Source organism: Rhipicephalus sanguineus, chromosome 2, assembly GCF_013339695.2.
Source record: "Rhipicephalus sanguineus isolate Rsan-2018 chromosome 2, BIME_Rsan_1.4, whole genome shotgun sequence".
In the NCBI taxonomy this organism is placed as follows: domain Eukaryota; kingdom Metazoa; phylum Arthropoda; class Arachnida; order Ixodida; family Ixodidae; genus Rhipicephalus; species Rhipicephalus sanguineus.
The window spans coordinates 223,998,051-224,012,479 of NC_051177.1; the positions used below are offsets into that span (position 1 = coordinate 223,998,051).

At 47.5% G+C, this 14,429-nt stretch overlaps 2 protein-coding genes across 2 annotated transcripts in view; both read left to right on the forward strand.

Annotated features, from left to right (window-relative positions):
* LOC125757310 (uncharacterized) overlaps window positions 1-11,146 on the forward strand; it is a 77,528-nt gene extending 66,382 nt beyond the window's left edge. The window contains exons 5-6 of the mRNA XM_049412775.1: window positions 10,903-10,945; window positions 11,001-11,146. Coding sequence (XP_049268732.1) covers window positions 10,903-10,945; window positions 11,001-11,027 — 70 coding nt within the window. The 3' untranslated portion in view covers window positions 11,028-11,146. The remainder of the gene's footprint in view (window positions 1-10,902; window positions 10,946-11,000) is intronic.
* Window positions 11,147-11,372: 226 nt separating this feature from the next.
* LOC119384118 (receptor-type tyrosine-protein phosphatase R) overlaps window positions 11,373-14,429 on the forward strand; it is a 106,361-nt gene continuing 103,304 nt past the window's right edge. The window contains exon 1 of the mRNA XM_049413058.1: window positions 11,373-11,404. Within this exon, the coding sequence (XP_049269015.1) occupies window positions 11,373-11,404 (32 nt within the window). The remainder of the gene's footprint in view (window positions 11,405-14,429) is intronic.

Sequence of the window (14,429 nt, forward strand, 5' to 3'; positions counted from 1 at the left end):
GAGAGAGCAGCTTCGACGACAGGCCAACGTGGCAGCAAGGTGTCCAGGAGAGTAGGAAATGACTCTGTTGTGGCTATTGTAGTGGGCCTTTTGAAACAGGATCATCGTGGGCGTACTCTGTAAGAGTGTGCGTAGCTGATGGTAGAAGAGTCTCAAAGGATAACGGCGGCCGTACAAGAGATAGAAGGGAGAGAAGTCAGCGGTGTCGTGGCGTGACGAATTGTACGTAAACATCACATGAGGCAAAGTGCTATCCCAATCACGGTGATGTGTGGAAACATACCATATATACTTGAATCTAAGCCGATGTTTCTTTCAAAAAAACGATGTGCGAAAGTGGGGGGGTCGGCTTAGATTCGAGTACAATGATTAAGTTGTGTTTTTTTTCTGGCCTTGCAAATTTCAGGGGTCGGCTTAGGATCGGGGCCGGCCTAGATTCGAGTAAATACGGTACATGGCTAGCATTGTGGTGAAGGTGTGATTGAGGCGCTCCGAGAGTCCATTTGTTGGCGGGTGGTAGGCAGTGGTGAGCTTGCGGCTTGTGGAACACGAGCCGAGAGTGTCGTTGATGACCTTTGAAAGAAATGAGCAGCCACAATTGGTCAGCAGCTGTCGCGGAGCGCTATGGTAGAGAGTAACGTCACAACAGGGACTTGCAACTGAACGTTCTACATGCCATTTCACATGCTATTTATGCAATGACAACAGATCGATAGTAAAACCAAAGAGGTGACGTACTATAAAGAAGCAGTACAGAACCAGCCCATGTCATCACTGTAATCGCACCACGACGCACCTAGCCATGTCATAACGATGACTCGGGAATTTTCTTTTTCCATAAAGCCAAAGACTGCTGACTCGCACATTTTTCTTTCACCTTGGCTATTTCGTATGCTTCAATGGTTTCTAGTTAGCCCTGCCTCGGGCCCTATTTACAATGCTCGAGTTGGAAAAACTATTCGTTCTGGAGTATTCTTGAACTTGTTTTGTGTGCTGACAATGTTTGGAACAGTATTTTGGTACCAAACATATTTTGTAGAGCTGTGCGAATAGCAAAATTTTGGGTGCAAAGCGAATTCGAATATTGAAGTGTGAGTGCGAATCGAATCGAATATATTTCGAATATTTCTCGAATATTTCTAGAATATATTTCGAATACTTCGAAGTGAATTTGCAGAAAAAAAAGTTAGAAAGGATTCCCAAGCATATTCTTATGATATAGCAACATGAAAGTGTTTCTTTTCGCTAGGTTGGTGAAGCACTGGCGGGGTGGTGTTTAATAGTTGTCTTATCAAGGGAATGAGGCAATGTAGAGGCCGAATTCTGTTTATGCACATGATTTGGTGCAACCAAAGTGTTGCCAACAACACTTTACACGTGATAGGCAAAGATGCCATTTCCTCAGCCTCTCCTCATCTTTCAACTTCTGTGGAGGCCCAACTAATGTGGCGGACAAGAATGTGCTCCCTTCAAGTCCGGAGTTCCAAATCTGCCTCGTAGACGTCGATATATAAGAACATCTGAAATTTTGGATGCTAAAAAGCTTCGGCGTCCAATTTTTCGGACTCCCTGCCCAAATTTCAGGTCCAAAACAGCATTAATTGCGCCCCCACCTCTGCCACATCTTTCATCTCCATGTTGGAACCAGCGTTTTCTTGAGTTAATATTAGAGGTGTGCGAATATTTGAAAGTTTCGAATATTCGTCGAATATTACATTCGAAATATTCATATTCGATTCGAAAATCGTGTATTCGAAAAGTTTCGAATATTCGATAACTTTGAATATTCGAAAAATTCGAATATGCGATTCGATTATCATGCATAAAATAACTCGTCTTCCACATTTCTGCTGCGTTCGTATAGCTAAAAACGTTTCCGAGAGGAGCGATAAACGTCGTAAGTGCACGGAGGAATGATATCTGCCTGCTACGAGCGCCCCAATACGTATGACTGCTGGTGCATCTCCGATGTGCAGCGCTGTTGGCGATCATGTAACCGTACATTTTCAATATTATGCGGCCGTAGCATGCCGCTCTGCCACTCGTTCACTATGCGGGACCACTTCTGAAGAAAGACAGTGACCCATGTGACTGGTGGCGGACTGTAGGCACCTTCAGATACCCCAGTCTGGCAAAGCTTTGCCCCATGTGCCTCCCTATACCAGCCACTTCTGTTCCAAGCGAGGGTGCCTTTTCAGTGGCAGGGGGGGGGGGTGTCTCTGTTAGTAGGGAGCGCCTACTGCCTGATCATGTGGAGCAACTCATACTTTTTCATGATAACATCTAGTCATTACTTTCATTGTGCCGTGATATTTGCTTGTGCTGTGATGTGCATTGTGCTAGCCTGGACATTGTGTTCTGGAGATAGCAGTGTATGTTGTGTTGACAGTCAGGCTGTTAATGTTTTTATTTTCAAATAGCTACATGTTAAATGAAATATTGTTACTCTGGAGGCATTTTTCCTTTGATATTCGATATTCGATTCGATATTCGAAGGTGGATATTCGTATTCGATTCGTATTCGAAAAAAACCCGCATTTCCCCGAAGGGGAGTATGAGGAAGTGCGAAGCACGGGGTGATGCTATGAGGGGGCGCGCGCGACTAAACTGCAGAGCCGAGCGAAGGAGACGGCAGCGAGAGAGCACGCGCCAGCCGACCCACGGAGGTCTGGCCGTTTTTAAGTGCAAAGCACTTTTACTGATGATGATGATCTGTCTGCCGAACTCGTTCCAAAGAACCCGCAACGCGTTCAACTTGTTGGCGGCGTTGCGCACGCCCGAGATGGGGCTCAGGTTGTTGTCGAACCACAGTCGATCGCACACCGCGCAGCTATATCCGAAGCTGCGGTCCAGGAAGTCTCGCTTGAAGCGCGCGTCCGGCCGATCGAATTCGAGGACCCGCGCTCGCTCACGCATCGCGCGTCCCCGCGCCAGATCGGCTTCGGGGTGCTCGGCTCGCTTCGCACGCTTTCGTTCGGCGTCTCGCCGCCGGCCTTCATCACCACAGGCAATGCGCGGGGCGCGCGCCGCCACGGAGCGGAGGGCGGAGCGCGCGCAGTCACGTGGGGCGTGACGTCGCTGCGCCGTTGCTACAGACGCTCCTCTCCGCTCCTCGCGCCGTTGCTATAGGACGGCGGATTCAGGGTCGCTTATAAAGTGCATTCGCACTTAAAATGTGATATTCGCACACCTCTAGTTAATACATTTGCGACCGTAGCGAAGCTTGAAAGGCAGCTTTGCCGCAATACGGGTGTGTGATGAGGTGAACCATATTGAAAAATCTAGGAACCACTTTCAATCGGGACGTTGACTGTGTCTTGACAAAGTTCGACCGTAACGGAGTTTGAAAGGCAGCTTTGCCGCAATACCGGGGTGTGATGAGGTGAAGCATATTGAAATATCTAGGGACCACTTTCAATCGAACGTTCCGACCGTAACGGAGCTTCAAAATGTGGCTTTGCCGCAATACCGGGGTGATGAGGTGAAGCATACTGAAAATGTAGGGACCACTTCCAATCGTACGTTGACTGTCTCTTGGCAAAGTTCGATCGTAATGGAGCTTGAAAGGTAGCTTTGCCGCAGTACGAGAGTGTAATGAAGTGAAGCAAATTGAAAATCGGACGTTGATCGTATTTGTTTTTGGGAAGTTCGAATAGTAAAATTCCAGTGCGAATCGAATCGAATAACAAACACTATTCGAAAAATATTCGAAATTTTGAATATTCGCACACCCCTAATATTTTGTTTTATTAATTCCTGTTTGATTATAAAAAATGCTATGTAAAATTTTTAGTCTAAGTTTGTGTCTTCTAGCGTAGTCTGGCTTTTATTTTCAAGATATACCAGCAAAGGGAAGATTGCTGACGAATTAGGCTTCCTGGCCTTGAACCTTTTTATTACAGCTAATTGTAATGAGTAGAAACCAGATTTAAGGCAAATGCCTATTTTGTTCCTTTCACCCCACCTTGATATGTGAGGATGAATTAAAGGTTCATAAGGGCTTTTGTAGTATTTTTATGTATAAATGCCTGTAAATGCCTATTTTCAAAATCGGTGCTTATATGAACACTATTTAACCTCGAATTTCGCTTTTCGGTGCAGTTTGAGACCGCTGTTAATTTCACCAGGCAAAATTGACTGTTCGGAACTCTAAGGGGTTCAACCTAGCCCTCCAGTTCAACCAACTTCCAGAAAACAACTGCTAGCAGCAGTGAAATGGGACTTGCTGGCCACCATACGCCGCAGCACTGACATGGTGCAAGCAGTTGGCAAATGTGCAACCGTGGAGAGCCGTCAGGGTAAAGGACAGTGAAGAGCAAAAAGAAAAATGAGCCGTTTTGTTTTGTAATGTACTTGTTAAGGTGTATTTAGAGCCGGCCAATACGAGGGCATCGGTCCCTTCTGGTCTTTTAGCGGTCTGTGCTGCCCTTCTCAGCCATGCCGTGGCCCAGGAGTGCATTGATGCGACAGTGTGACTCGCCATGCTAGAGATTTAATAAAAGGAGAGACCGTATTCTGCGCAGGAAAAAGGACACAGCTATCTTCAACTGTCATAAACAATAACATTTTTTGCTTTCCTGACATAGATACAGGTCATGCACGTCTTTGTTTTGAAATTCTGTTATGAGGACACAAAAGCTGTTATGCAAAAGCTGTTATGAGGCTACAACAACAGCCGATTATCCTCCTCAGTCCCAAGAATGCAATAATGAAAAAAACATTTGTGAAACTCTTTTATTTGGCTTCATGCCCATGGAAACAAACGGATAAATATTGCGAACCCGAAAAATTAAGCGGTTGTATCAAAATTTGATGGTACCCATTTGGGTGCTCTGGGTCTCAACGAGTGTGAAATGTGAGGAAGCAGTGGCGGTTCTACGAACTCAGAAATACATCGTACTTCAAGTATGTCACTGTTGCTTTGCGACCGCATCCTGGGTGGTGGCACTTCATTTGAAATGTGATCTTTTCATGCTGTGGGAAGTGTCCGACATGGTCGTACGGCACCTCATCAGGTGGAACTGGGATTATCTTGCTCCGCTTCACAGCGCTCTGTGATGGTTGCTCATCGTTCTTTCAACTGAGGCTTGATCTTACCCCCTGTTCAGTGTCAACTTTGAGGAGCACATTCGCTATGTTGGATTTGAAATCCAGAAGATTTGGTCTGTCTGTCTGTCTTGGGAGGGAGCCAGAGGCTTTTCGCAGTCCCTCTGGTATTCAATCCAGCTGTTGCAGCAAGCAATATAAAAAATATGTGCAGAAACTCGTAGTGTCCATTTGCACGTCCGGAGGGAAGTTCTGTAGTACGAGATGCAGCGATCAAATAGGTCCACTCATTCATGTTTGTATTGTACTTGCTCACCACGTGAGGCTGCGTGACTAGTCAGGTACTGGTTAGCCAGTGATGTCGGGTAATACAGTAAAAGCTCATTAATTCGGATTTCTAGGGAAAGGAAAAAATGTCCGAATTATTGAATGGTCGAAATAAACACAATAAATGCAAGTTTTTTCAACATACAGTAAAACCTCTTTAATTCAAAGTCACTGGGACTGTGAAAAACTTTCGAATTAAGCGGGTTTTCGAATTAACAAAACATACAAAAAGCAGGATGCAAGGAACTTTGAATTACTGAAAGTAATCAGAGGTGGTCGTTTGGCCTTCTAGTCTGTGGCTCCAAGGGTTGTTTTCCAGCAATACCTGATCCCATTTTTGCCGCGAACTCGGGAAAACTGCAGGCCTCGCGCTGCTATCAGCGCAAAAAAAAAAGAAAAAGAAAAGTCTCGTGGTCAGTTGAAATGCGTGCCTGCAGAAAAGAAGGCGTGCTTCACTGCAGCACAGTGGTGACACGCGGGCAGCATGTCACCTGCTCCTCGCAGCCTCAGCGCATCATGATGCGACCATTTGCCCATTCTTTCTGGTAAAATAAAGAATATGATAATGGCCAGTGTGACGAAATCTGCAATGTGTTCTGGCTGGAAAACATGATCATTGAAGTTTTCACCGAGTTTTCGAAGTAGGCGTTACAGGCAAGAACTCCGCCGGCAGTGCAAGTGCGGAAATCGCCGAAGCAACCGCCAATCGGATGTTCGCATACATCATGAATTTCGCCAGAGCGTCCTTTATTATCTTTTCTTTTCCCAAAAAGAATTGGTAAATCATGACGCGCTGACGTTGCGAGAAGCATGCGACATGCTGCCCGCATGTCACCGCTGTGCTGCAGTGAAGCACGTCTTTTCCACAGGCGCCCGTTTTTAGCTGACCATGAGACCGCGTTTCCTTTTTTTAGCAGCGAGGCTGCGTTGCTTCAACTGTCACTCATTAATATCGCTACACTGGATTGCCCTGTGGCTCCTAAGGGTCGTCGCTTCCGCGGATTTGCGGCGAAATTGGGATCGGGAATTCGCACATGGTGCCCAAAGTTTTCGAATTAACCGGACTGGCGCTGACCGCCGCTTCAAATTATCCACCCAGATTTACATTGCAAAATACGGGACCACAGAAACCCTTCGAATTATGCGGGATTTCGAAATAACCGAGTTCGAATTAACGAGGTTTTACTGTACCTTTACTTTACAAAGTAATCGCGGATGCGTGTCTGTTTTCGAGCAGAAATTCACGCGGACACAATTTTTCTGAGGCCTTGAAGGTGCTCAGCAGCTCGCATGCTGTCTGCAGTGCCAAAACAAAATTCTTCAAGGACGATGAGGGCCTCCGCGACTTCCTTCACAGTGCGAGGGGGCCCGTGTGGCTCATGGTGTGGCTGCTCCTCTTCAGGCTCTTCGTTCTCGGATACGTTGCCATGCATCACTTCCTTGCCGATTTGCTCATCAGTCAGACAGCCGGCAGTGGCAGCGCCATCATCGATGCCGATATAATCCTCTAGTGTCACTGCATCAGGCATAACACTTCCGAAATTCTGCCCATCGTCGGCACCGTCGTCCGGCGACACTTCGGCATCGCTGGAGTCGGGTACAACAAAGCCACTGTGCCTGAAACAGTTAGCAATGGCGTGCGCAGGTGTGTTCTGCCACACATACGCAAGAATGCTAACTGCGCTCAGGAGACTCACATCGTATTGTTTGTCGATGTCATGGCACAAGAGCAACTTCTTGTCGGCAGAGCCCATTTTTCAGGGCACGCAAAATTTCTACTTTGGTGGTGAAGTCCTTCGCCTCGTACTTGGGGCGCTTTGCCGGCGTTGCTATCGGCAGAGAGTGCGTTCACACGAAAAGTCAGCACAAAAGCACCAGCAACAATCAAGCTAAAGGAGCCGTACTGAATCGTTCCTCGATAAAACGACGTTCAACGATGCAGCACACCAACGGGAACAAAGCAATAAAACGGCACCGCCAACAACACACGTACAGTGTACTAGAATGGGGCAGTGGGCTCACTGGCATATCCCTGTGCCGCGCCGCCGCGGCCCTCTTCACGTCGACAGCTTGAGCGCCCGCCGGGGGTGCTGCCGCCAGTTTCTCCTGAAAACTCTTGCGGGGTGTGAAGCGCGTCCCTTTGGTCGGTAGGGGTTAGGCTGGTTATGCTGCAGTTGCGGGGGGATCAACAAACGCGGGGTCGGTGGCATGTAGAGGGCCACCACAACGACACAAGAAGATATCACAAAAAAAAAGAAGAGAAGAGGGGGTCGAGCATTTTATTCTTTTTTTTTTAAACTGGCCCATGTAGTTGCAGCTACTGTTTCCATTTGTGTGTGGCCTGCAGCGCATGTTCACGCCGTTCATTCGTTTGAAGGACCTTTGTCGGCACCACGCGTGCCGCTTTACTGCACTTATATATGCTTGTTTTTCTGAAGGATCGGCATCTGTGTCTATCCGCAAATCGCATTGTCTCAAAGACGGCCCGCCGCTGCATCTGGACGGGAGGGACGCACTTTTTTACAGCCTCAGGCGGTTGTGCACATAAAGCATGCAGCATACGTGCAGAGAAATTTCTGTGGCAGCATTTGACAACAAATGCTGGACCCAACGAACCTAGGAGTGACCGCAGAGTCAAGTGCGACAACAATAAAAGCAAGAAAACGCGCGAGGGTCCAAAGGGATTGGGCTCTCTTTGGGATGCCCCAGTGCCTGGTAGATCGACGTTGTCGTCGGCTGTCGACTGCAAGCATCGCCGGCGTTTCTTGCTGTCCTTTATTTTTCATTTTCGTAGTCGATTAGCAGATGTTCATACACGTTTGTTGCATCTGTTTATTGTTCGACCACGAGTGACAATTTCTTCATTGTTATCCATATTGTGATATGGCAAACATTTGCGCATATATAGGCAGGGTTTTGTGTAAATAAAATCAGTTTGTCAGCGCGTGACGCCGTCGAGTCTTTCTTCGTGTCCTGTTTTATCCGCGCTGCTGAAGAACTGGTGCAATTCTACGGTGCAATAAAAATATGTGTACGCACGTGACGCATGTTACTTGTGATGTACTCATAATAACTATGTATAATTTTTTTTTTCATTGGGCATACGTCCAACTGCAGTTTTGGTAACCTTGTACGACTGCAAATGAAAAATTTTTTAAGCGTACGGTGCGGATAGATTTATTACGAAGCCGAGTGATTGCGACCATTATTGATTCATGAAAAATAAAAGGACATTAAGTGGGTTAGTTACACAGACCAGCTCATATATATGCGAGAAAAAAAACTAATAAAAAAATGAGGCTTTGTTTATATTCGGCATAGTGGGGCTCAAAAGGCGGGAGGGAAGTCGCTATGATCGCTAAGTGGCAAAAGTGCATTGAAGATCGTATCGATCAGCAGGACAAAAAAAAAGAACGAACGCCCCCACCCTGTTTTTTTTTTTAAATCACACCTTGTTATTGCAGCGGCTGCAAGGAGGAGCATTCATCTATGCAATAGCCGCTTAAAACATCGCCCGCCCTCCGTAAATCAGTCACAACGACAGTAACTCATTTCACAACACACAGAAAACTTGCATGAAAATAACTTCCGTGAGTTGCGCACCGTAACTTTGACTTTTCTTGCGCGCAAAACAGCAACGCGCGCTAGCCGCGCCCTGCAACCCACCGGAAAGTTTCAGGGGATGCTGCGAGCCGCGCCGCCTGTCGGCGGCGACATGAAGTGCGTCACGCTCTGCCGCTCAGTGAGCGCACTACAAACTTCTAGAACACTGTAAACACACGCGAAGAAAAGGCGTTCAGCCAGTCTCATGTCAAGCCAAGTCGACAATTGATGTCCATGGCGATGCTGCGTTTGAGCTTCACTTCTGTTCCGAATTTTTCTTTTTTCATTTTCGAGCCTCGCCAGCGGCCCGAAAGTCGCCGAATTATCCGATTTGCGGTCAAATCTGTCCGAAATAACGAGCGCCCAGTCTCATAGAGTGATGCATATATTTACAGGGACCAGATGACGTGTCCGAATGAACCGATTTTCCGAATTAACGAGCTTTTAGTGTAGTAGCTACTGGTACCAGTGACGTAGGCAGAAATTTGTTGTTCTTTTTTGGGGGAAGGGGGGACACACACCCTTGATGTGTCTGGAGTCCAGGCAGGTAAGTGTAGTCGAGTGTCATTTTGTTCTCCGTATGTCATAGGAGCAAAAAAAAATTTCGGCGAAGGTGGGGGGGGGGGGGGGACACGGGCCCGATGTGCCACCCCCTCGCTACGCCACTGACTGGTACTAGTAGTCAAATACTAGTAGCTAGCGTGAATAGTCAAGTAGTCAGGTACCTAGCTCAAAAGCGTTAGAAACACAACTGAGACCCACAGTACCCAAATGGGTATCCTGAACTTTTGAAGTCTGTATGACTGCATGCAACAAAACCATAAGACCGAAATGATTTCCAATATGTTGTTTCGGGCGTCTATAGGTACAGAAATGTACTATAGATGGTGTTGCTTAGCCTATAACTAAGAAAGAACGCTTTTATTTACCACGAGGACGCAGCCGAGCGCTCGTGCAGCGCGCAGCCATCTTTGTTTACTCGTTTTTCGAAGATGACTGGACACACGGCGCCACTCATGGGCTTTAGGGAAAGCAACACAGGTCACTTGTGGCAAGGCGAATTTGAACACGAGAATGCCGAATTGTTGCGATGTGTATCCTATATAACAACGGTACCCATTTGGGTACTCCAGGACCAAGGAGGTTATGGTGCCGTAGTTGTCCACCGCCATCGGTGTCCGTCACCGCTATCACGCGAAATCAGAAAAAAATGAAATGAGAAAAAAAATCCAGGATCAGATGGAATTTGAACCGGGTCCTCTGCGTGGCAGACGAGTATTCTACCATAGAACCACGCCAGTGCTTGAAACTCCTTCTCAAAAAGACGCTATACAAGCGTCATGTCTGGCAAGGAATTGCATTAACATGTGTAATATAGCATGGTAGAAGAGCAAAGTAACTACCACAATGCGAATTGCGCAACTAGTGGGTCGTTGAATGATTCCAACCCATTGCAAAGGATTCAGCCATAATTCTTTGTCATTAGCCACAGGACAAACAAAGTGCACATAATGCTTTACCGATGTATGGCGGGTACCATGCTTCTCCGCAGAATGACTTATAATGGCACAGTGGATGCTTCCCTACTTCACAAAAATTATGATTTATGGTGTAGTGGGTACCCTGCAAGTGTACTTGCATTAGTTGCCCCAAGAGAGCTTACAACAAGCTCTAGAAAGACCAAGCTCTAGAAAGCTTTCGCTGTGACTGTGCTGCGTGTTTGGTGCAGGCCTGGCGATTTTCGCATGTATGTCAAAGTTTATTGTGCCTACATTTATGAGGCTGGAGGCCTGTCCTGCCTGCCTCAAAAGCACTTTTTTAATGCCTAAAATAGTGGGGAGCATCACCGTGTGATGCATGTTTATTACCGCCAGTGATAAGTTGTTGCAGTTAAAGCTTATTGGAGTGTTTTGTGCATCTCTGCAGGAGGAGACCATTTTCTGATGCTGCTGAAATTGTGCCCTCGAAGGTAGGCTTTGAGGACGACTTTGCTGAGACTGCAGCAGTGTTGGTGTGCCCAGCAGGAACGGCCTCCAGTGCTCCGGCTGTAGCATCAGTGACGGCTGCAAGTGCTGCACTGTGGAGCAGCTCACTTTCCGAGACAGATTCAGACCAGGGCCTGAGCCCAACACGCAGCCCCCTGCGACGCAAAACAAGGCGCCTTCTTGAGAGGCAATTTGCATTAAGATTACTAGATTACTTTACCAGATCAAGTGGCTGACAGCATTGTGTCTAAAATCACATTTTCAGTTTCTCATTCCCTTTTTCTGGTTCCCAAATATCCTCACTGAAAACCATCCAAAAGTGCCTTAAAAAGTTGTTGCGCCTGCTGAGGTGGGGAAAAGTATTGTGGAAATTACAAAAGACAATGTTCTTCAACAAATTATAGCTCCGCAATGGCGCAACCGGGCACCGCCATTTTGGGCTTGTCAGAAAGAGCATCTCTTCCTGTTCAAATTCCCCCCTTGAGCTAGCTCCTCCATTCAGAAACAAGTGCGCAAAAAGTAACTAGTATTCGAAGGTCGTTTCGACATCTTCGATGGACCACGTTCGCCATGCTGTTCCAACACGCCTCGCCATTGGTCCGATGCTTGCTCCGGGGGGAGTGTCTGCTGCTTGTGTGTCGCGCTGTCACAGCTGTTGGCACTGCTTAGTGATGTCATAGTCCCTCAATAGCTTTTCTGGTCACAAACCTTCCGCCCCAGTTTAATATAGAGCTAGCACTGACCGCTAGAGGAGCCACGGTGAAAGAAAGGCCACCTAGCCGAGCGGCCGCCGCACGAGACGGTTGTATTTTTAGAGCGCGGCTCTTAGGCGCCTGTTCCTGCATTGAGTGGCGTAACCAATGGACATGAAAAAATTAAATAAGAAAAAAAGACCCAGGATTACCGTATATTGCCGATTATAAGTCGACCCGCCAACTTGCAACCCCTTCTAGGGGGAAAAAATGTTGACTCTGAACACAGCCTCATGCTGTAGCCATAGCTCACCAATAAGTTTTTCAGAAGATGGAGTGATGCAAAGAAACATTTATTTGCCCGTGAAACATTGCTTACGACTCGTCGTCGCTTGACAGAAGGACGCAGTCACGGTCATTGCCATCGTGTGAGCCACTGCTGCTGCTCGCCATCGGAACAGGTGTCGATGGTCGTGAACCCAATCTCGAACCGCCTCCTCAATGGCAGGTTATCGTCCAGACATCGGTCCGCGAAAGGAACGGCGTGTAGCAGCGGACGCGAAGATCTTGGTCCTTTGTTTTCTCCATTCCCTCACGCACTTTTCCAACACATCAAACTTGCTCCCTGCTTCAACGTTGCTTTCCGACTCCGCGTAGAGGATCGCTTGCCTCTTGAAAGCAGCGCTGTACTGTTGCCGGCGTAGCGGTGGCATCTTGGCGTCCGTTTGGCAGCGTCGCAAATCGCGCACACCACTGCTCGCAAGTGAAGCAAAATGCAGAAATGGCGAACAGGCGTGAGTGCAAAAAGACGCGAAAACACTTGTGGGCGCATGTGACTTGTCATGTGGTTTAGTTTCTCGCGAAGTGTTGCCAGTCCACACGGACCCCGATGGTTTGTCAACGAATCGTTTCTATTGTATGAAAACAAAACTGTAGGGCGCATTGCAAGGTAAATTCCTCTTTATTCGTAGAGCATCGTTCGCCCTCTATCAAAGGTTTGAAATGCTGCTTTAGAGACCGTGTTTCCCAAGCAGTTTGCATTAATGCCGCGCGGCGGTGATTTTTAAACGCGCTCCGTAGTTTAGCCTCGTGTGGTTTTGCTATAGTTTCGCGATCGTCGTGGCAGATCGCAAAAATGTCCGGCTCCAGAAGCGGCGCGCTCGTGTTGGGAGATACCTGTTGCCACGACTCCGCTGCCTCTGCGGCTGATGTTATTGATGCGTCGAATAGCAGGAAATCCGAGGACGACGACCTTTCGTCGGACTCCACAGATAAGTCGACTTTACGATTCCGCATATAGGTCGACTCCGATTGTAGGTTGACCCCCGAACTTTGGAAGGTCATTTTATGAAAAAAACATCGGCTTATAATCGGCAATATACGGTAAATGGGATTTGAACTCAGGCCCTCTGCATGGCAGTCGAGTATTCTGCCACAGAGCCACACTGGTGCTTGGAACTCATTTGCAGAAAGACCCTATACAGGCGTCATGTCGGGCGAGGGATCGCGTTAACCTATGTAATATAGCGGAGCAGAAGAGTAAAAGAACAATCGGTCCTCACACAATGCTTATTGCACAACGAGTGTGTGGTTTAATGCTTCCCACCCACTGCGAAATGCTCAGCCATACTTCTTCATCGTCATCAGGCACATGCAGCATAAACAAACTGCACATAATACCTCAGAGAGGTGTAGTGGGTGCTGTCCTACTTCACAAAAATTATGATTTGTGGCGTAGTCGATATGTAACTAGCGGAAAGCCAAAACTTCAAACACAGTTGGCCTTGCCCCAACACAAAGCTGCGCTCAGAATTAGGCATTAGGCAGTATTGTCATTGTCGGTGAATTTTTTTCTTCTCTGGTACATAGCGGCCAACAGCCCTGCTTCTTATCAACGTTCATAGAGTTTCGTACTGTGAAACCTGGAGGGGAATCTCGTGCTAGTGTCTATGCTTGAGCAGCGCTTCATCCACCATGGGAATGGTGGTTGAAGTGCCAAATTCCCCTTTAGGTTATAGTATGGAACTCTATGCCAACATTATTTACATTCTATGTAACCTCTGGGTGCAACAGGCAGTGATAATGTCATGCTCTCAGAAAACCACATCATGCTAACGGCATCTGGTGGCAGACAAATTGTTGCGTTTCAGTTGCCAAGGGAATATGACGCATGTGTGGCTCTCACTCTGCCACAGCCACATAGAGCGCATTCGGCCACATTCATTTGTTGCTCCATCGCCTCAGACTCCTTTCATTTCATGAATAAATAAAGAAAAGAGAAAACCTACATGTCCGCTGGCAGGAATGCCGCAGTCATCTGCTCACTGACACTGCCAAAAAGCACACACGGGCATGTTCGCCTAAAGCCAGCTTGCGCAACCAGTCGCATTAATTTTTTTTCCTGCATCATCGTTGCTGCTCCATGCCGCACGGTGCCACCAATTGAAATGCTTTTGTTGGTGCGTGCTATTTTTGCAACGTTATGTGGACGCCCCTTCTAACGTTGAGTTTCACCTCCTAAATATTTCTTGCTTCATGATGTACATATGCTTTGGAAACACAGACTGTCGGGCTACTTGACCAGAACACTAAAAGAGTAAGTGCTTTTAAAGAATGACGAGCACAGACAGACAGACAATGAACTTTATTGTGGTCCTGAGGGGCGACTCGGAAAGCCCCCTTACGGGGGAGGAGCCACCGCGGGCAACTCCCACATCGGGACAGGCAGGCCATGCCTGACCGCCACGTCGCGGGCCCTCTGGACGGCCCATAGCTG